This window comes from Herpailurus yagouaroundi, unplaced genomic scaffold, assembly GCF_014898765.1.
Source record: "Herpailurus yagouaroundi ecotype Mexico unplaced genomic scaffold, PumYag 202, whole genome shotgun sequence".
Lineage (NCBI taxonomy): Eukaryota > Metazoa > Chordata > Mammalia > Carnivora > Felidae > Herpailurus > Herpailurus yagouaroundi.
Genome location: NW_024412433.1, coordinates 4,765,688 through 4,788,098, shown reverse-complemented (window position 1 = coordinate 4,788,098; position 22,411 = coordinate 4,765,688). Strand labels below are relative to the sequence as shown.

At 50.7% G+C, this 22,411-nt stretch overlaps 1 protein-coding gene across 17 annotated transcripts in view; it reads left to right on the top strand.

Moving 5' to 3' along the window:
• The window catches only part of AGAP1 (ArfGAP with GTPase domain, ankyrin repeat and PH domain 1), a 548,021-nt gene that overhangs the window by 390,010 nt on the left and 135,600 nt on the right, over positions 1 to 22,411 (top strand). For 14 of the 17 annotated variants that reach the window (XR_005783188.1, XM_040450586.1, XM_040450585.1 and 11 more), the window contains one exon: positions 20,343 to 20,504. The exons of 1 other annotated variant lie outside the window; for it this stretch is intronic. Coding sequence is in view for 15 of the 16 variants with exons in the window: in XM_040450586.1 (XP_040306520.1) it covers positions 20,343 to 20,504 (162 nt within the window). In the remaining variant the exon portion in view is untranslated. Of the gene's footprint in view, positions 1 to 20,342; positions 20,505 to 20,579; positions 20,887 to 22,411 lie in introns of those variants that run through there. 2 more of the 17 variants (XM_040450598.1, XM_040450595.1) reach the window with 1 other exon arrangement.

The window sequence follows — 22,411 nt, the reverse complement described above, 5'->3', positions numbered from 1 at the left end:
AGATAGATAGATAGATAGATAGATAGATAGATAGATAGATAGATAGAGTGGATGGGTGGAAGGATGAGATGAGTAGGTAGGGGAGTAATAGATGGTAGGCAGACGGGTGGATAGATGACAGATAGAGTTGACAGCTATGTGTAGGTGGTCAGCACCATCCTCAAACCCTCCGTATTTCTTCCTCTAGCTTTTGTGTATTATTTGGTTTTGCATTCTTCAACTTCCTTCACCGAATACATCTTTTGTTACATCTTTTGCTTTATTATCTGACAGAAAAGATTATTAACAGAAAGTGGTATTAATATTAATTATACAACGATACTAAAAATTTTATATCATGGGGAAACAGATGGTTATTTTAAATGACTTAAAATTTTATTCTTTTACATGTGGAAACATTTTAAACATACGTGGTTATAAATGCTATTTTAATTGCTACATTATTTCTGCAGTGGGGTTTTTAAAAGCTTACTACATTTGCAGGGAAATGTTTCTGTGTATATCGCAGAGTTTCTTAAAATGCATTCTTATTTACAGGAAAATAATTATAATTGCATTTGAGATAGAGTTTGGGGGTCGGGGGCAGGTGTCACGGATGCATGTGCCGTGAGGTTCCCACACCCCGGCTTGCCATCTGGTCCTGGTTCGGGACCATGGTTCCTCCCATGTGAGGGCCGGTCTGCATGTGCCCAGGCTCACAGCCTTGCCAGCTTTCTTTGCAGATGGGCACTCTTCCCTTTCAGACCGTGTGTAAGCAAGTAGCCCCCCGCTGGCCTCCAGAATTGCAAGGGAGATACAGCATCACTACTCTGGAAGTATTTTCCACGTGTAATGTAACGAGAGAACAGAATTATTTAATGCACTTCAAAACGTTGAGCTCATTTTTCCGAGACTGGAAATCCAGCTTTTCAACCAGCTGTTGAGTCTCATTTCTAACCACGCTTTGCATCGTGCCAGAAGTGAGCGTCCCGAAACGACCCGCCAGAAATCTCGGGAGCGCTTGCCTCTGGTCTCAGAGCCTGTGGCCAGAAGCACTGCTCCATGCGAGATGCCTTGACGGCCGGGAGTTCAGAGGGGAGTTGAAGTCTGGGGGCACGTCAGCCCCCATCAGTCAGGCCAGCCGGACACACGGGTCGGGCCCCCAGATGAGACGTATGTGGCCACAGCATCCATCCAGGCCGCACATTCTGGAAGAATTATCATCATATGATACCATCTAAAGCTGTCAAGGTGTGGGTGGTTATTACCTGAGCCAGCGCCTGGTTTTTATCCACGACTTCCTTCCCAGGGGGCGCTGGCAAACTATAAAGCGCATTTATACAGATCGCATTAACACAAGTTCCTGAACAACTCGTTATTTTTTAAAAAGGAAAGTACTTGTCTTTTCATACAACATGCCTTTCTTTTTTCCTTAAGATTGTATTACTTATGCTCTGTTTTTCATGTAAGAGATTCTTTGATTCCTAGACACGAGGATAGTAGATGCGCTATTGTAAAAGAGTCCCATAAGTGGACGGGACGCCTGTCCTGTGGTAGAACACGGTATGACGCTGGGGTGGGCGAGCCATACGTCAACGCGTTCTGGTAAGCTTGCCTCCTTCTCTCTGGCACCTGGCTAACTACCATTTTCCTTCATTAATTTTTGCAATAATAACTTTATGTGTTTCCCTAGCTATAAAACATAGCAGTTTAGAACTTTTTTTTTAAGTTTCTTTATTTATTTTGAGAGGGAGACAGCGAGCGAGCAGGGGAGGAGCAGAGAGAGAGAAAAAGAGAGAATCCCAAGCAGGCTCCGCACAGAGGCCGACCTGGGTCTCGATCTCACAAACCGTGAGACCGTGACCTGAGCCGAAATCCAGAGTCAGACGCTCAACGGACTGAACCCTCCCGGGGCGCCCCTCGAAAAACTTAAAATGCAGAGAAGCTTTTTGCTTGAAAAACAGACTCGCCACCCTGAGTTACGGTGTTGCAAGTCCACACCCTTCCAGTTGTATCTGTATTCTTACGTATTTCCGAAGTTGGATTATATCCTAACTGGCTTTAGCCGTAACCCTGTTAACTTTCCACTGTGTCTAAAAACAGTTCAGAAATTGGAAACAACCTCTAGGACCAGGAGCAGGGCACTAGAAACGAAGTCCCGGGAACTCCCTGCGAGGGGGTACTATGTAGCCGTGAAAATGTTGCTCTCTCTGGAAAGATGTGCCTAGGCGTCCTTGTTCTGTGAAAGGGCTTTAGCTCTGCTCTCGTGTGATTCCACCACCGTCCCCCCCCCCCCCAAGCACACCTGGCCTCCCCACCCTCGTGCCCCAGCAGAGACCACCTTATCCAGGAGGCCTTGGTGACCCCCACCCACTGCCCACACCCCCCTCCCCTGCACCGCTAATCTCCTTCCAGCAGCCTTTGTGATTTCCTCGAGTGTGTTACCTGCCATCTTCCGCCACCAGGTTGTGAGGGGGAAGACCCCGCCTAGCTCACGTCTCTGTCCCCAAGGCCTAGAACAGGACCTGCCTCGGTCAGTATCCACCCAGGGAACGTTCCTCAGGTTTTATGTAATGATACGAACGGCTGAATGTTACTGTTTGCCACGTGGTCTCTCTGAATTGGGTGCCTTTTGTAGATTGCTGGTTAAACTTACCGTACAGCTCCGTGAGAAGGTACTGTTCGCCTCCTTTTTAAATGAGAAAACAGAGTCTTAACAGGGTTTGAATAACTTGCCCCGGGTCACACAGCCAGCGAGGGGCATGTGTGATGCAGGCATAGCACAGAGCTATGGGCCCGGCCAGACCCTCACGCGTGTGTGTGAAAAAGTCACCTCGGGGCGCCTGGGCGGCTCAGTCGGTTAAGTGCCCGACTCGATGTCAGCTCAGGTCATGATCTCGCGATTTGTGAGATCAAGCCACGCCTTGGGCTCTGTGCTGACAGTGTGGGGCCTGATTGGGATTCTCTCTCACCCTGTCTCTCCGCCCCTCCCCTGCTCTCTTTCCCTCTCTTTCAAAATAAATGAATAAACTTAAAAAAAAAAAATTTAGGAAAAAAAAAAAAAAAGTCACCTGAATGGAAAGAATAAGGAGTCGTGGAAGATAGTAAATGTTTTTCCCTGTTCTGTTTTCATCTTTCGGTAATGAGTATATCCTACTTAAGTTAAAAAAAAAAAAATGTTTTGAAGAAAGTTATCTCACATATGAATCCTGTAGTTAGAAAGCGCACATTAAGAGGTAAACATTTGAGGATTTCCACTTGGACCTTGTCAGTAGGCATATTCCGTGGGACTCTCTCATTTATCCAAAACGCAAGAGCAGTGAGTCTTTCTTGGCGATAACAGAACGGGGTCCTTGACTAGCTGTGGAGGGGAGAAGACAGGGGGACCCTGGGGACCCTGGGGGCAGCAGTGGGCGAGGCGGGACACCGGCGTCCCCGCCCCCATTCTGCCACTTGCCACGCAGTGAGAAAAATTCCAGATACAGAGATGCCAGCCGAACGTGGAACCAGTAGCCGAGATCATGGGGGAGCTCTGCAGATCCCGTCCCGTCTGCTGCCCGGCAGACAACGTTCCAGAAGTGGGATTGTTCACACGCAGGAACTGGCCACGGTGGGATGCATCGCGGCTCGCGGTTTCCGGAGCAAATGCGGGGCTTCCTGGCCAGTGAATATGGTCGTCTGCCTGGACAAGGAGCCGGGCCCTGACTTCCTGCTGGTGCCTGGTCCCCTTCTCCCTCGGCCACGAAGCCCGACTCGAACACGTAGGCCTGTTTCTGAGAAGCCGCAGATGTGAAGTCAGATACGAGCAGACCCCTGCTCTCCTGTGCGATTTCCTTTTTAATGTTTGCCTGCAAATGCGTATCGAAGCGGAATTCATACGAACTGAAGCCGTCACGCTTCGCAAGTGGGCCGTGCTCTCCCAAAGGAGCTGGAAAATACTACGAAATTCCCAATTATGCCTCATCCCAGCCCGTTCCTCTGCACCGCGTCTCCCTGTCATCGTTCTGTGCTCTTTCTTCACAGTGGAACAGATCCGCTTAAATCCCCCAAGCATCCAAGGCTGCATGGACTTGTGACTGTGAGGACGCCTCGCAAATTCCATTTCTGTGCCCGTTTTGCATGAAGCGCGTAAGTGGCACACTCTCTTCACTAATGCCAGCGTCTCCTTTTTTCTGTTTCCCGCTCAGCCTCGTACAGAAAATGAGAGTAAAGTATCTGTAGCTGCCTTGGCTGCACGCACACACACGCACACACACGCACACACACCCTGGGAGAGCCGAGCTGGCCCGGCCAGGCTGGATCTCTCGGCCGGTGGGACATTCTTGTCCCTCAGACAGCTGCGGCTCCCGAGGTCAGAGTCTCCGTTCGTGCAGCGTGACAAGGTGTGCCCAGAGACGGGACTCAGCTTCACCTGTGAAGAAGTGCCCTGGACCTAGACTGGGGAAAACGTGCTCGAATTTCACAGAAGAAAAGACATAGACCCATTTCTTCCTTTTTTTGTGGCCAGAGCCAGGGAGTCAGAGAGGATGCTAGAAACTAGTGAGGGGGCTGCTCCCTAGAACCCTTGGCTGCCGGGAGGGGAGGGGAGGGGAGGGGAGGGGAGGGGTTAACTGGTGAAAGCCAGCTGGGGTCGGACACGTCCTCGCCAGAGCTTGCGGCCGTGGAAAGTGGGGTGAATGTGCGGGCCTCAGAAACGCGGAGTGAGACTCTTTCTCACGCCCAGAGGACCTGGGGAACCCTGCCTCCCGGCGACAACTCAGAGGCTCCTGCAGCCCTAGACCCCCAAAGACGGAGACGGCCAATCCCGGCCACCCTGGACCGGGCGCCATCCCAGGGTGTGTGGGCAGGGATGATGGGCAACTTTCGGGAGAAGGTTACCTTCTGCAGAGGTGGGGGGAGAAGGGGAGAAGAAATGTATTCTTGAGGAAGGGGGTGGACAGAGCTGCAGAGGTAGAGGAGGCCCACATCCTGGTTGGGGAGGCTGGTGGCTAGTTGTTCCTTTTAACCTCGCCCCAGGGGATAAAAGGCAACCGTAGGGAAGAATGGGAAGGAGCGAATCTTTGATGAATAGTGAGCGGCCGATTCTACTTCTCCGCTGGGGCTGCTGCCCCTTCCACTGACCCTTCCGTCAGCCACAGGGGGCTGGGCTTCTGCTTCAGAAAAAGGAGAAAAATGCCCGTTACTGTGTTTCGGGACACAGTCTTATCCTTCACTTCGTCTCATAGCAGTTTCCCCAAAGATCAACCATAGTGTCTGATTGAACCAGATTGACAACATTTTAGCCACGATGAAGAAAATGCTTTAAACCCAAAGCCGACCCAACTCAGAATCTCCGCCAACACTTGAATTTTGTGATGTTGTGTTTTATTTTATTTTTGCCAGGACAAAGCCTGTATTCCAAGACAGTGGTGGAAGGACTATTGACAAAAAAAAAAAAAAAAAAAAAAACTGTTGTAGTAGCAATGAAGTCCGTTCTTTTGTTTTTTTTAATCTTAAAAGAATGTTCTAGAATTAATGCTGAATTATTAACTACTCTTTGTGCGCAGCAAGTGGAATCTTAGTTTTTAAACGCCATCAGTGATTTTAGAGATGACCGTGTTTTCTTGCTTTTGTGGAAAAGACAAGAGCCACTCACTTGACCAGTGGTGTTATCTGTTGAGAAAGGTTGTACTGCACACTTCAGAAACGCAGTGATCTTTGGACTGTGGTTTTGAATGAAGATATTACTCACGGTATCTTTATCCATGGGGTTGTTGGTGGAGACAGTTATTCCGGGTATAATATTTGACAGATTTTCAGTCAAGTTAAAATTATCTGTCATGTTACAAACTTTCCCTACCCTTAACCAGCGCAGGCGGGTTTCTTGGCGATTGACGTGAGATTCTCATGAGATTCAGTCATACAGAACACCAGAATTTAGGGCAGGTTTTCAGAGCAGTTCATGCGTTTTCATGAAACCCCACACTTGCCCCAAAACTTAATAGTCATAATTATTAGATATCCTTTGTTCTTGTTTTTTTTTTCTTTTCTTATTTTTGGAAATGATTGCAGAGGGGGATCAAGATTATGGTGCCCACGTGTTAATAATCATGGTGGGGAACAGGCATACACAGGACTGTCCCAGGCAAGGCAGGATGAGCGTCACCCTAGTTAAGGTGGCTCACATGGGTACCCTTAGGGGTAGCCTCGGATTCTCAGGGGTACCACCCATGGGAATCCCTCACTTTATGCTGGCACAAAATCAGCATCCTTTTCTCTCAGGATGATCAGAATCTTGGCAGATTCGATCTTGGCCAGATGCATCACACCATGCCAGCCTGCCAGGCCCTCCGTGGACTGGGCCGTGTTGACACCCCTGGAACGTAGAGCTTGCCACACGTAGGCCGCAGGCTCCTCTGCAACAGGGAAAAACCTTAACTACAGATTTTGGATGGAAACAAAACCGTCCGCTCTGATCTACTCGTTTGTCATCTGGTTTAGGGAACCTTCTGTCGTCCTACCTGCTGCATATTTGTGACCTGGTAAATATTTTGAAGCCAGTGTTTTTAGTAGCTGTGTCCAAAGTGAGAAGTCATTAACCTCATCTTCTCCTTAACATCATACCAGATGGATTCCGGTATTCAAGGAACAGATGACCTTAACGTCTCTCACTTCCTTATTCAAATGAGCGTTGCCGCAGTTCACACTCGTTACAGACTTGAGTGGGTTGGTGATACCTAGTTTTCAGGCAGAGGAGGTAGAGATCAACCCCAGCCTTGGAAGCGACATAAAATATGTAGCACAGTCATTAGGCATTAGCCGCAGGTTAGCAAACTTCTGAAACAGCAGGAAACAGAAATAGTCTCTTTCAGTGGCTGTTAAGGGGGTCATGTCACACTTTTCAAAAAAGAAAAATAAAAACTTTGTGGGACAAATCTTCACATTTAAATATGGGAAGTTTTTTTTTTTCCCTCTATTTTCCTCAAGAAATGCTTATCTTGTTAAAAGGTTATTTGGATACAAAACAGGTAACCAAGGCAGCTTGTGATGCAAATTTAGGTGAAAGTATTTTGACGCCTTCTGCATCACCATAAATGGACCTGTAGCAATGTGGAGTTTACGGTTGGATCAGTCTGTTAGGGTTTTGCAAGGTTAATTGTTTCTGTGTTCCTTTAAACCTCTCGTACCTTTCTGTTTGGTTCACTTCTCTTTCCCCGGGGCGTTAAATAGTACACCCCTCGAAACAGGCACTGGGTAGTTGTTTGTTGAATCTGTAAACGTCTGGCGTCTGCACACACACAGGCACTCACTCCCTGAATGTATAGTCAAGGTCAGGCCCTTCTGAGTGCTGAACTCCATCATCACCTGTGGTCCTGAGTCATTGCAAGGCTGCCCTCCCGTCAACTCCAGGGTTTCCTGTGGATGGATTACCGATGGAACCCAACCCTTCCAAGTTCCCCCACGGGCTGAGCGGGTTCAAGAAGCAGGGAGTCCCGCTCAGTAACCTCAAGCCCATTGACTGGAGCTATTGTTAGGGCCCAGGTGTGGCGGAAGGGAATGCAGTTTCTGAGGCTTGTAGGGCCTCTTTTCAGGTGGCCAGGCTTTCCGTTTGAGCCACCTGATACCACAGTACAATCACTGACTCCTCTGACGGCATGCTACCCACCATCAATAAAGGCTTGGGAGCCCTAAGGGTCCCTTTTCATAATCAAGCTGCCTGTCCCCCGGCTTAGGAGAGAGCAGTGGAATTACACAGAACAAGAAGTTTTTCAAGTACTCTTTTAAATGGCGACAAGATATTGTTTCTGACTTTGCAAATTAGCATTTGATTTCATTCAAGAAGAAAATAACCACCATGGACTTCAAACATAACAAAATGTTACATGGGATGCCTGAGGGGAATTGAGCTCATTTTAAGAAGATACAATTTATCCTCTTTGCAGAATAATTTATTCTGCAGAGTGCTTAAAACTGTGAGGATAGTTTCAGCGGGCATTTAAATAATATTTAAAATGCCCGGGTGTTAAAGGCACAGCTCTAGATAGACTGGATTTTTGTTTCCTCTGGCTTTCAAAACAACTTGACTCAAATTTATGTTCTTTGTACTACCATTTGTGTCTTGAGACGTTCTTTTTTTGAAAGACCTTTTTACTGAGTACCTATTTTTGCTCGTTGATGCCTACTGGCGACTAGGCACACGTGAAGAAGTCAAAAAAAAAATCAGAGGGACGCTACCGCATAAGGGAAACACCAACAGACCAAATCACAGTTCTCAGAAAGCAAAGATAGGAGGGCCATGTTGAAAGGGGGTGGGAAGAGGGGCCGGGAGGTCATGGTGAAGATCGTCTGGCCCTCTCCCTGCCTGTTTCCAGCACTGTAGTTTGTCTAGCTTTAGTTGTGACATTTCTCAAAGTAAATCTCCCAAGATCCTTTCAAATAGTTGCCGTACTTTCCCCCCTACATTTGTAATATTTTGGTATTGGGGATGTGTGGTTTTCTGTGTTGAGAGTCCTTAGTTTCAGCTTCTTGGATGATGATTGTTCTAGAAAACTTGACCACCCTCTGTGGCCATGCTAGCATGTTTTTCAGGATTCAGAGCAGCTAGAGGTGTGCCAGCAACCCCCCCCCCCCAGCCTCCGCCTAGGTTCCGCCTCTGCCCCTGTGTTTTGTCTCTGTCCACAGCACCTACCACCATTCCACTGATGTGTGTGAATGTGTGTGAGTCTGTTCTGTGTGTGTTGGTAATATTTTTGCACTGAAATGTAAGCCATCTAGGACAGGAGCTGTGTTTTGTGTAGTTACAGTTCCAGAAGAGAGCCTGATGATGCTGCTGAGCGTCTCTGCTTGTCCGTTTGCTTGGCACCTGCGTGCCACCACACTGAGCACAGGCCAAAGTACTGTGTGGTGCTATGTCCTCTTGGGTTGGGGTGGGGTGTAAGAGGAAGGGAGGAGTCAGGGCAACCCAGGGCCACTGTGCTGAACAGCAGGAAGGTGGAGTTGCTATCAACCAAGACAGAGAAAGACCAGGTTGGAGTATGACGGACCAAGAGCAGGTGTTCAGGGGGCTGTTTTGCCCGTTTGACTCGTGAAGAAATTGAGACTGATGGGGATGAATTCCCCAAAGTCACATAGCCAGTGGCCAGGCTAGGATTTTGAACTGCCTTTCTGATTCTACAGCTGTGCTGGTTCCTCTTCATGGAGCACATTGTGGCTGTCCCCCTGCCCTTGATATGCTTCTGTCTCATTCCACTTGGTGTTGGCCATTCTGGAGTACCATGAGCATCTTCGTGGAGGTGGGCAGGGGAGGAGCTGAAATGCAAATTGGCCAGCAGACAGTATGCAAGCTCAAGGACTTGGTGGTCTGGATGACCTCACCACGCACAGCTAGTGAGAGAAGCGTGGAATTTCCAGAAGCGGCTTAGCAACACATATCCAGAGCCCCGCAGATACTTATTTTCTTATGCCCACACCTTGAAGAAAACTGTCCTAATGTAATAATTCCAAAGATCAAGCTGTATGCAAGTGTTGGTTTTGATCAAAACTTTGAAATCCATCCTAGGCAGTAGTGAAATAATTAAGCAAAGTAAGAGACATACTCTGTTCTTTCTGATGGTTTTGTTTTTGTTTTTAAACCTGTAATTGACCCTGGAGCAGTGGGATAGGTCACGACCAGATTACCTCCTTTTCTAATCTGGGCATCTGTGTATCAGGTTTTCGTAAAGCTGAGGACACCAGGACTCTTACTTTTTTTCAAACCACATGATGTCAGCAGGTTAAGAACAGGCATGTGCCCTGAAGAAGCAGCCTTAGTTTGGTGCCTTTCTGTACCTTGAACAGAACGGGTGGATGGAACGTGTTCAGGACCCTGGACAGAGCCCTCCATGGCCTTGCCTAACTGAAAAGCTAGATTTTTCTGCCTCACGCAGGGACACTTCCTAGGGCAGCAGTTGGCAGTTTGACTCCACGTCTCTTTTAGGAGAAACTGCTAAATTCCTAAAGAGGGGAATTTACGTTATCAAAGACGGAGCGCGTCCATTTAATTAACTTCTCTAATTGAGTTTTCTTCTAGACACGCTCAGTCTTCCCCCAGCCTGCTTGGCCGGCCGGTAGACCCTCCCACGTGAAACAGAATCTCTTTTGTAACTGACTAGTCACGACCACCAAACTCGAGAAATGGTTGTGGCTGATTATGTAAAAAGAGATAAGGCTGGAAAGAAACAGGAACCTCTTGAAATGATTTCATCTCTACCCAACGGCTCAGAGCGCCCTTGCACCCCTCGGAGTGAGCTGGATTAATTTAAGCTTTATGTTGCATTCAGCTCAGAATCAACCAGAGAACAATTTGATTTTTGACCCTCGAGTGCGAAATCCTGACTTGCATTCCCTAGTCTGCCCCTTCCCAGTGTGTTCCCAGCATTGGCTCCCTCAGGCCGTCGGCCTTGCCCAACCACTGCGGACCCTGCCTTTCATCCCCTAAGATGAGATTGTGATATTTCAGCGCAAGCTGGCCATCCGGCATGAGAGAAAACCAAAGAGACTTGAGAGGAACAAGGCCGTCCCGCCCGCGGGCGTGTGCTGTGCTCCGTAGGATGAGGGGGAAACTGGGGCAGCTCCCTCAGGGAAGGACAGAACATTCCAGGGCCTACCATTCACCTGAAGCACAGAGCCGGGTCCTGTCAGGTGGCTGGAGGCCCAGACCAGCACATCGCTCCCCCGTCCCCCACTCAGCTTTGAGGCCCAAGTCCAGTGAATGGCGACTCTAGCTGAAGTGTGTGAGTGTCCCCAGGCCCCCGTCCTGACCTCATTCTGATGTCATCTGCATCTTGCTAGACTGTGAAGTTGACCTTTTTTGTTTTCTTTGTCTCCTAGCCCTTAACACAGTGACCATCCCCCCCGCCCCGCTTTTTTTTTTTTTATCTTTTTAACAGCTTCATTGAGATAAAAGCCACGTAACGCTACACTTCACTCGTGTAAAGTGTACAATTCAGGAGTTTCGGCGCTTTCCCAGAGGTACGCCACCATCACACGGTCCTTCCTAGAACGTTCCCGTCACCTCAGGGAAAAAATCCTGTACCCTAATTAGTGATCAGAACTTGTACTTGTATGCTTAAGGCTGTCACAGAAACATGTCTCCGTAAGTAAGGGCTTCACGTAAATGAAGATCGCATCCCACGCTTCAGCTTTATTTACGGAGCCGTGTTGGGGTGACTGAACACGGCCCAGGTAGCAGATGGTTCTCCCCCACATTTTCTCTCCATTCTGGCCTCCTCCTATTGTGTTCCTTTCCTCCCCACTTTGTAACTCCGTCTAACACTGTGGTGTCTCTTCCTTCCCCCAACACCTGTCATCTTCCTCGAACCCCCATCGTGTCCCCGCTGCCCCTTCTTCTGACACCGTGTACCTCTGTGTGAGCGCCGTGAGCGGCAAAGGGAACCGGACAATATACCAGTCTCTGAAACATCTTCAGAGATTGGGATTCAAGTAAACCTCCTCCTGTTGAAAGCTCCCGTCAAAAGGACTGTGAGAAGGGGCGAGGTTTTGAACTTCACTTCACACTCACCTTTTAACAGAGGCCGGGATGTTGTGATTTCCTTGGATGGCAGAGGTGGCCTGTTCTTTATTTACCAGCCTGCACATCTCTCTGAGGTTCAGAAAGGACAGAGCCCTTCTTAAAGATCCAAATTAGCTTTATATCGTTGGCCTTGTCTCGAAGGAAATGTGTTTTAATTCACTGGCTCCTACATGCCCTCATCTTGAGTTGTTAGAAGGTCTTAGCCCTCAACTGATGCCCCCACCCCCAACCCAGCCCTGACAAATAGCCCTGCCTTTGATCATTTTGAATTCTTTTAATACCAAAATGAAAAGGATTTTTAGGAATATCTCGTACCCAATACTGCCAAATGAGCGAGTTAGGGTATACGTGAACGCAAGAGAGAAAGAGGAGGGCTGGTGTCCGTCCACCTGTGCGCTTCCTGTTTCCTGTTCCTTTGTTTTTCTACAGATCCGTATCCTCCTTTTCAGTATAAACTGTAAGGTGTGTTTGTCTCTCTTCAACACCTGGGAAATTCACAGCCAGCCAGCCCTTGGGACCACCAGCAGCACGTCCGGTGGTGTGGGTGGCTTCCTGCAGCAACTTCTTGGCGTCCCTTCTCCAAACCAGGCCCACTAAGGCAGAGTGGGGAGAGGCACTGCCTCCAGAGTCTGGGAACGGCCTGACCCCTGACCGCGCTGGGGACCGGGGATGGGTGTTGGGACAGCCAACGGCAACAGTGGTAGCAGGTGGCGGGTGCGGTCACACAGTCGCAGGGGGACACCGCCCCTTTCCGGCGCGGGGCCGAAGGACACCTCCCCCAAGGCAGACACGTTTCCAGACGCTGGGGAGCAGCAGGGCCTTGGAAATCACATGCACGGAACCCCCGTGTATGGGAGTATCAGCCGGGATATCAAAAACCTATCTACACCCACCTGGCAGTGACAGCTCTCACCGAGGCAAGCTCCCTGCAACAGTTCATCAGAAATGGCCCAGCTAATGATCGGCTGGGCAGATAATCGGAGGAGAGTTAATTGTAAGGTTCGATATGGCATCTTGTCAGCAGAGATAAGTTGTCACGTTTTCCACTTGAGCTGAAACTAAATGATTGTAAAATAAGTTATGAGTGTCCTTGGGCCTGTCTGCCGGAATGATAGCTAAGAATACATTCCTGGCCATCAGTCTCCAGCAGGCTGCTTGATATTTATGCGAACGGAATGTTATTTTATTCCCCTCTGGTCATGCTTGTCAGCTCCCCGAGTGAAAAGTGAGGCGCGTCTTTGACTCCTACTTCACATCCCGGAGCCTGGAGAGACTGCAGATTGTTATCATTATTGCTCATATTATATATTTTTTGGGGTGTGCGTTGAACATTGATGCCCGATTGGGAAGAACTAATGGCTGGCATTGAGCACGCGGGATGCCAGCGGCCCAGCCCATCCCGGCCCCGCGCCGCGCATCCTGGGGACTCCCAAGGCCCTCCGTCAAAGCCGGTTTAGATGTGGAGTAATGAGGCGCTCGCCTTTTTTAATTTGGCATGCCTCCCTTCCCTTCGCTTCGACCCGCCCGTACTTAGCGCCGTCGACCGTCGGCGCCTGTCCCGGTGCCCAGTAATTGATACAAAATAAAATGCGTTATTTGTATTCAGTCAGGAGGAGCGGATTGCGTTCCGTGGGCTGTGGCTAGAGCTCATTTACAGTGTCTGAGGCTGGGCTTTCCGGGCCTCTTTCACTTTGAGGGATACCTTGTCAGGCAGGAAGAGTCGTCGGAAATGGAAAAGCACAGCATGGAAGCCTAGTACGTTTTGATTGCTCATATTTTAAACCGGAGGAATGTAACACAACTCCTGTTGAAAGGGAGTTTTCAGGATCTGGAAGCCAGGGGCATCGGTACGGCAGCTCGAGACCCACTTAACTAGAAACCGGAGCTTTCTCGGCCCCAGCCCCAGCCCCAGCCTCAAGAACAGGCTGGCCGGCCAGAGTCCTGTCTCCTGCGGCGGCCTCCCTGACCCAGGGCCCTGCCCCTCCTCGACCCCTGTCTGTTGGCCACCGGGATCGGCTCCTCTGTGCCACGGTTGTGGCCCCCTCGCGTCCACTCCTGAGCTGCGCCTGCTCCCGCTGACCCTGGCCCGGATCATCTGCTTTTTCCAGGCACTTGTGGCCCCGCCCCGCCTCGGCCCACCCTCCGGAGACACCCAGCCTCGAGGTGGCCACTACCCGTGCAATGAAATTTCCAGGGCCCGGGCCATGGGGCGTTGGGGCATCGACACAGGCGGGGAGAGGGCGGTGGACAGAGGCGGGAAGCGTCTACAGGAGACGGTAGACGGAGGAAAGTCACGGCCCCAGCTTGTCAGCTCTAAATCGGGGCACGGATGGCACTCTCTGTGGGACCCAGCCCCTACGAGCAGCAGGTCAGGCGGCCGATGGGAAGGACTGCTGGATTCGCGTGTACTGTGTGCACATCGTTTATTCCTCGTCTGCAGTGGAATGTACGGGGCTTACCGGTGCTGATCCTGCTTTTGCGTTCTCATTATGACAACCCTGTGTCCTCTCAGACACTCGCCTCCCTCCCGTGGCCAGGTTCGGGCTCGTGTTTCCGGTTTTCCCCCCACCGCTCCCCAGAGCCTCCTCCTGACTCAGTGGTCCTTTGTCTCCCTGTCACTCTCCATCTCTGAGTCCTGACGGCCCAGGCAGGGGTCCTGAGTCACATTTCTGTTTCTCCAGGGATGCCACAGGGCTGGCCTGCCTGCTTGACCCGGGAAGGTGGGCGTTCAGGTGGCTTCTTACCTTACCTCTGTCTGCGTGCCGGGGTGCTCGTGTTAGCCCACCGTTACACCCGTGCAGCTGACATGCTCCCTGGACACATGATCCCTCTCTTCGTTCTCTATCCGAGTAGCGTGGCCCCAGAAAAGCAGTCTTTTGTGAAGGCACCAAGCAAGAAATTAGATCGGCATCCATTCGCTCCTTAGAAATTGGCTCCGCGGGGCAGGGGTTCCCCCCTTTTTTCTTTGACGAACCCCAGGTGCCTGGATAGAGTTGACTCATAGAGTACTCGGTGCCCGGGAAGTGTTTGTGTCACCTGTACGGCTTCTTTAAGGGAAATACTCTCGCAGTGTAAATAGATTTCATTCCGGGTGTTAGATGCTCACCGAAAAATGGGTCCCGGACTGCTGGAAAGTCACACAGCTGGCTTGACACAAGCATGCTTGTGGTTTTAAAACGAAGTCACAAAGTTGATCGCACTTCTCGGTTAGCCTCCGGAAAGTAGTACCATCCACCTGCGTGAGCACCTCTGGAAGGGAGGTCGTCAGTTCTGTATAAAACTTAATTCCACAAATATGCACAGAAGTCCCATTTTCATCCAGTATCTCCTCCAGGCTGTGTCCCGGTAACGAGGTTGAGCCCAAGTCCCTGCCTTCGTGAGACCCGCGCGCTCTCCAGGAAGGCGTTTGTCAACGAGGAGACGCGTGTGTGGGTGATGCGCTGTCACACATGGTGAGCGCCACCTGGCACGTGAGGCGGGTGGGGCTGGATGTAAGGCAGCTGGGGGCTGTGGCCGGAATGGGGGAGCCTCTCGAGGGGCCTCTCCTTGGACTTCTAAGACCTGCACCTTCCTAGTTCCCCTGTAATCTGACAAGCGTCACACTCGCTTTGGCTTCCCCATGAAGGAGGGGGCGAGGAGTTATGTGGGGTGCTCCCAAGACCCACACAGTCCCTCTGTGGCCAGTCCACTGCTGGGGCTGGGGCAGCGGCTTGACTGGAGCAGGGGTCAGCCATGACCAGACACAAACAGCAGAGAGGGGCTGTGCTTTGAAAAGGATCAGAAATCAGGTGGTGGCTGGGCGAGGGCATGGGGTCATGGAGGGTTTTGTTAGAAACGAGAGACAATACAATAATACAGCACGTTTGATGCAGCCCGGGGAGGGTAGGAGAGGCTGGGGGCCAAGTCACTCCAGCGGCAAAATGGGGTGGAATCCAGCTCCCAGTTGCAGGGAGGTCCCAGGTCCATCAGGGACCGGCACAGGAAGGGAAATGCTCACTTCTGATGGCTGCTTTTGGGGGATTTTTCTTTTGTCTTCAGCAGAATGAAACATGATGTCTCTGTGGGGGATGGAGTGAGGCGTGGGGCATTTAAGGAGAATGGAGAAGGTGTGGTACAGCCTCTTGCAGAGCAGGGAGTGGCTTTATTCAGTTTCCTGGTGCATCCAAGGGCAGGCCAGAGGTCTGGCCTCCAGTCCAGCCTGGCCCAGTTTGGGGGTCGTAAAGATAGAGGAGGCCAGTGGGTGTGAGGCTGTTTCCTCCTCCCCCCCCCCCCCCACGGGGCCTGAGTGCAGGTGCTGAGCCAGGTGCAGGGTGGAAACTAGCAGTGAAGTCGGGCCAAGGGTCAGGAGAGGCAGAGGGAGGAGAGTGTCAGCAGCATAACCCTCAGAGTGTGGGTCCCGGTGTAAGTGAGCTGGGAAGACGAAAAATAAGACCCAGAACAGCCGGCTCGTGGTGGTGGGTCTGGGTTAGCACCATGAGGGTTGGATGGAAGGAAAGAGCTTAGCAAGGGGGAGGCTCGAGAGGCCGGGCCGCGGCAGTGGGGGTCACCTCGGAAGATCTGGACGGCATCATCCGTGAGGATGGGGTGAGCGGCTGCTGGGCAGTCCGTGAGCCAAGGGGCATGAGCCAGGGGGTCGGCTTGGCGGGTGTGAGCGGAACCGTCCAGGGAATGGTGTCTAGGAGGCCGGGGCTGGAGGAAGAGTGGCTTGCAAGCCGCACCTGTGCGTCCGGTTGGGGGATGGGGGGGGGGGCTACCAGTGCCGTCACCTGAGAGGTGTGTCCCCAGGGGAGAGCCAGGTCCTACCAGCTGAAGCGAGCGTCCTGAGGAGTTCCCTCGCGCGAGGGAGTTTGCACGGACAGCCCGTAACTCCCGGACGAGTCTGAGAGGGCGATGAAGAACAAAAGAGCGGTTCTGATTCCTCGCTTATCTCACCGTGGCTGTTTTAGAGCAGGCGGGTTTTTGTGGCGGGAGCCGTCCTTTTGTGTCCTGGCGCATTCTTCAGCGTCTCTGGCTTCTCCCTAGTCCGTGCCTGCAGCGCCTCCACCTGTCTCTGTCGAGGACCCAAAGTGTCTGCAGACGTGACCAGATGTCCCTGGGCAGGGGTTTCCGATGGAGAGCCAGTGGCTTAGTGGAAACACGGAGCCACAGGCGGATGACGCGCTGGCCTTGAAGCTTCCCCGCGGAAGAGAAGGCTTGCGGTAAAGGCTGCCGCTGGTCCCTCGGGGGAGGGTGGGTGTCACGGCTGGCGTGCGTTTCCTTCTCAAGACTGCCACTCAGCTACCTGCTCCAAGCGAGTCAGCCAGAGATTTCTCCCTGAGTTACAGATATCCCAAGATGCCCAGATAACTCGGTAATGAGGTCACCGTGTCCCTGACAATGATCTCTAGGAACAGTTTTCTGAATCTGGAATGGAGGGGCATCCCTAGAAACAGACACCTGTCGTTTTGTTCCACAGGAGGGTGAGTTATGACCAATATACCCGTGAGCGCGAGGTCATTCCCAAGTAGGATTCTAAAGTACATTGTGAGAGGGGCACCTGGGTGGCTCAGTTGGTTGAGCATCAGCCTCTTGATTTGGGCTCAGGTCATGATCTTGAGGTTCCTGGCATCGAGCCCTGCGTTGGGCTCTGCGCAGACAGCACGGAGCCTGCTCAGGATTTTCTCTCTCTCTCTCTGTCTCTCTCAAAATAAATAAAACATTAAAAATAAACAGATTGTTAGAGAAGTGCTTTGTATAGATATAGAAAAGGGAACAGCAATTTAATTAAGCAGAATAGTTCGTTGAGGAGAAAAAACATTACATAGATTTCCCTTTGTTGTTTTAAAATCATCAAAAACATGACTAGGTTGGACGCCCACCTACAGCCACGTATTTGACAAGAGTGTTTGGTGGTTTATCAGCAAGTCCGAGGATCCGGGAGCTGGTTTCACAGGTGACCTGCCGTACCCGGGTCTCGTTCGCCGGTCTCCCCGGTGCTTCCAGGTGTGGATTACCACCTCTGAGATTTGGGGCTCGGTTTGGACCCCTCCCTCTTTAATGTCTTCTCTGTCGCCTTGGGTGGATGTACGAAGTTGTGTGCTCGAGGCAGCCAGGAGTAAATAGGCAAGGCAGTCGTGAAGGATAATGATGTGCAGGGCCCTGCCCTACCCTGTGAGGAACCAGGATGGCCCAGCCGTCGCATTCCAGATCACACGCTGCTACCATAGAGACAGATGGGCGGAGTGTTGGAAGAGCCTAGAGAGCCCAGAAATAGAGCCACCACACACATATGGAAGCTGTTCTGTGACCATGCACAACTCGCATGTGTATTCTGAGCATCTGATCCAGAAGTGTTGCTGCGTGCCTTAAAAAAGAACTGGGGCGGGGGGCGGGGGGTGCCTGGGTGGCTCAGGTCGGTTGAGAGTCCAGTCCTTGGTTGTGATTGCGAGTGTTTGTGAGTTCGAGCCCCATGTCAGGTTCTGTGCTGCCGGTGCAGAGCCTGCTTGGGATTCTCTCTCTCTCTCTGCCCTTCCCCAACACGCTCGCTCTCTCTCTCTCTCTCTCTCTCTCTCTCTCAAATAGACAAATAAATAAACTTGAAAAGAAAAAGACAATGGGAGGGACCTGGGGCAGCCTCTCCACGCTCAGTATCATATGGGGGAAACGGGCGTCTAACTGCCCTAGGGAACAGGCGTGCCACTTAGATGCAGGTAACTGACAGACGTCCACGTGCAGAAAGCACATCTTCGGGGTCAGTGGTTCAGGGATGAGAAATGTTAGTTTGGGAGAGAGCGTCACAGCAGCGGGGGTGACATGTGGGTTGGGACGCACAGTCGGGAATGAAAATGGTGCTCTGAATTGAGTGGGTGCCCAAGGGCCAGAGTAAGATAGTAAAAGGGCAGTTGTCATTGCCTGTTTTCCTCATCCACCTCCAGGATGGGTATTGGGGACGGTCATTGTGACAACTGTTCTCCCGTGCCTGACACAGGGTAGGCTCTTAACCCTTAATGGTCAGAGAGTGAATGAAGACTTTTGAAATCTGGGCGGAAAATCGGTGAAATGGACAGAAATTAAATCATGATAAGGTGTGAGTGTGGAGTAATATCCTAAGAGGGTTGGACCAGCTTTGGGAGGCTTAGAGCCTCTTAAAGGCTTTAGGACCAGCTAACGCTCTTGTCCCGACACCCCTTAGCAGCACCAGGCGGACTCTGAACTCTCTGAAATTGTGTGCAGTGTGTTAATTAGAATAGCCTTTTTTTCTGGGATATTTACAGTTTTCATCTGCTATCCAGTGGGCTCTAGTATTTTTAAAATATGTAGGATTGCTGCTTTTAGAAGATGAATATTGTAGAAAAAAGTCTGGGAAAAGAAGGCAGAATGCCCAAAGAAAAGAGACACATCAGCTGCTCCGTCCAGGCCAGGGGGGCAAGGACGGGACCAAGGGCAGCTGTGGCTTAAATGGAGAGCAGGGGCGAGCTCGAAAGGCCATACCAAAAAGAAATGGTGACTTTGTGAATAAAGACTCCTCTTCTAGCCCCAGCCTTCTCAAGTCTGTGTCCCTCACCCAAAACAGGGACAGAAGCAGCCAAGAGGGGACTCAGGCCTGCTTGCTACTCCTTGGGCAAAGTTACCCAGTGAGGTTTACCAGATGTCTGGCCTGGGAGGGCAAGTAGAGGGAAGTCCGTTTTGGGGGAGGGCAGATCCCTGAGACACCCAGTTGTCACTCTTCCTGAGACTCCTTGAAATGGTTGCCAGTGTTTCAGTGGACCCTGTTGACCAGTCTCCGGGGTCGCGTGCCATCAGATGTTCCCAGGTTACCCTGCGGGAACTTTGGGGTGGCCCAGCCTCCGTGCAGCCCTGCTCCTTTTCATGATACTTTACCACCTTCTAATGTATCTGGGGAGTGACTCTTTTTCTGTCTTTCTCAGTGATGGATCCCAAGCTTCTACAAACATGGCCCACAGTCGGTGCGCAGAACGTACTAGTTGAACAAATTAAGTACTTTGCAGCGAACTTTCTGTCTTTTGAGCTACGAGATGCTGAATCATGAATCCTTCAGGCTTTGCGGGTGTTTGGTTGTGTTTCTCCATCACTTTTTCAAAGCACTTTCTCATTCTGGTTGAATTACATGCTCATTCCCTGAACAAAGAGAACTTCTCTGCTGTTCTCTCCGATAAAGAGGAAAATGGACATAAGAAATTGAGTTTCCCCTATAGTGAATTATCACATCTGGGCACTGGTTTTAAAATTGTACAAATAGCTTCAGTGGATCAAGAATCGGCGGGTCCGCCGTGGTGGGAGAGTGAGGTGGCGTGCCATTTCTCGATAATAATAAACGGGTGTTGCAGTCGTGTTAATGTTGAGGGTGGAAGTTACGAGAATGGGGAATCCCTCCGTCCTGTGTGCACGCACAGGACCAGACCCACCCACGAGGACGCCTTCTATGCATTCTTGTACATCTCTAAATTACTTTTAACGTATCGGTGTAATTATGGGAAGAGAAAAATAAACTAACGAAACGCATGAACTCCCCACTTTCCTTTTCCAGAACACGAGTCGGGCAAAGTAGAGAACTTTAAGTTCTCCACAGCCTACAGATGATCCAGAAATAAAGGCCTTGTTTTTGAATGGCAGGCGGTACATGAGAGCAGGTGGCCCCGTGACGTTTGAATACTGGATGCTCTGGGCCTCCAACCCAGTGATCTCACATTAACGTAGTGCCTGTGGGGCCTGATACGATATTGGAGGAACATTGCTTTCATATTTTTGCAAAGCCTGCCTCTTTTCGAGTGTTAACTTTTGCGTTCTTTTGCCTTTTCCGGTCTGATGGCAGACACGGGGCTGGGCGACTCCGTGTGCTCCAGCCCAAGTATCTCCAGCACCACCAGCCCCAAGCTCGACCCGCCCCCCTCCCCTCACGCCAACAGAAAGAAGCACCGAAGGAAGAAAAGTACCAGCAACTTCAAGGCCGATGGTCTCTCCAGCACTGCTGAAGGTAAGGCTTCCCGGGGACTTCAGGGTGAGGGTCTGCATTTCGGAAAATTAATTTTTCTTTTTCAAATGGGCGAAGTCGCATACCCTTAGAACCACAGATGCACAGCAGCGCAGGTCACCGCATGTGCCCTATTTGTACAAGACGGCACTAGTGGGGCCCTTGGAAGCTTCTCGTCGCTGACTGATTCTCGAGATTTTTCAACCAAATCAGTTGTCTTACCTCCTGGCAGTCCTCTGGTGTGAGGCAACTCTGGTCTCCCTGTCACACGCCTGGCCAGGTTCTCCGTCTTGCCCTCCCTCCACACCCTGGGGCGAGCACGTCCACTCCCAACTGGGAGGTGCGCCATGTTGTATTATTCCAATAAAGGTTGTTGCCTCTCCTACTCTAGGAGTCTTTTCTGATACTGGCTGGTCTCAATCCTTACGAGACAGCTACCTCAGTTCCGGCTTTTGGCCACCTGTTATGAATACACGCTCCTCCTGTGAGTGTCTATCCCCTCTTTTTGTTTTGTGGCCTCTATTAATATTCCAGCTGTCACAGTTTATCACGGTTTGGCTTGATTCTCCTTTCGCTTACGTCAAGTCCTTCATTTTTATTCTCGGTGATGGCCAGATGTGACCTTTCCGAAGTGGCTCCTTCAGATGGATTTATATGTTGTTATTCCAGGGATACAAAGTGGTGATACACACACACACACACATACATCCCATTATGAGAGGCGACGTGAATGCGGTTGTAAGAAAAAACAAGCTGAAGAAATACTTCAAAGGAAAATTAAAATTTCATAGCATTCTTGTTGACCACGAATTGTTACTTGTGGCACCGTCCTTAGTGAAGGGGTCTGTTTTCAACAAGGATTCCACACACACACACCAGAAATACTTTTATAACTTCTACTCTTGTTCCTTCCCCATTTCTGCCGTGCTTTTTCTGAATCCTCTGCCTGTTGGTTCGGAAGTACAGTTTGCAGCATTCGAGAAAGTGGCTTATTCCCTCCTAATAGCGAGGAGCCTATAAGCCCACAATACATCCACTAGTAAGGAAGGAAACAGAGTTTATGGTGCACGCGCAGAGTTTGATGTTTACGCGATTCTGGGGGCTGAGTGGCGGTGTGGTTTCTTGCATAATGAGGAGTCAGACGTTCAGAGTGGCCAGTAGCTTGCTCTCATGGCGGCCAAGTGAGGAAGAGCCTGAAAGCCCTTCCTTACATTTCTTACCGTTCTGCCTCCCATAGGCTCCCTGCTAATAAGTTCAGCCAATAAAGACCGACTTTTTCCTGTTATGACAAATGAGGATGATTCTGTTCTATCAGCAGTGGTGAAAAATAACAATTGTGTGGGGCGCCTGGGTGGCGCAGTCGGTTGAGCGTCCGACTTCAGCCAGGTCACGATCTCGCGCTCCGTAAGTTCGAGCCCCGCGTCAGGCTCTGGGCGGATGGCTCGGAGCCTGGAGCCTGTTTCCGATTCTGTGTCTCCCTCTCTCTCTGCCCCTCCCCCGTTCATGCTCTGTCTCTCTCTGTCCCAAAAATAAATAAACGTTGAAAAAAAAATTAAAAAAAAAAATAATAACAATTGTGGATCTCAGCAAGGCTCAGCACCCACCCAGACGTTACTGACCTTCCCACTGGAAGAGTATCGTCCCCAGATGCTGAGCCTTGCTGAGACTCTTTCACACAGCCCTTTACCAGAGGCCGGCCCCCCCCCCCCCCCCCGGCCATAGCCAGGGGCGTGTGGACACGCCCCACCCTAACAGGAGGCTTAGAGCAAAACCAGGAAGAAGCTTGGCCTCTCATGAGGGTGGGTGACGTGTGCCACACATACCCAAGGGCAGAGTAAGATTTGCTTTAGGGAAAGGTTTCCTGTCCGGGTCACAGATAAACACCTTATTGGGTGTGTCATGTTTCAGAC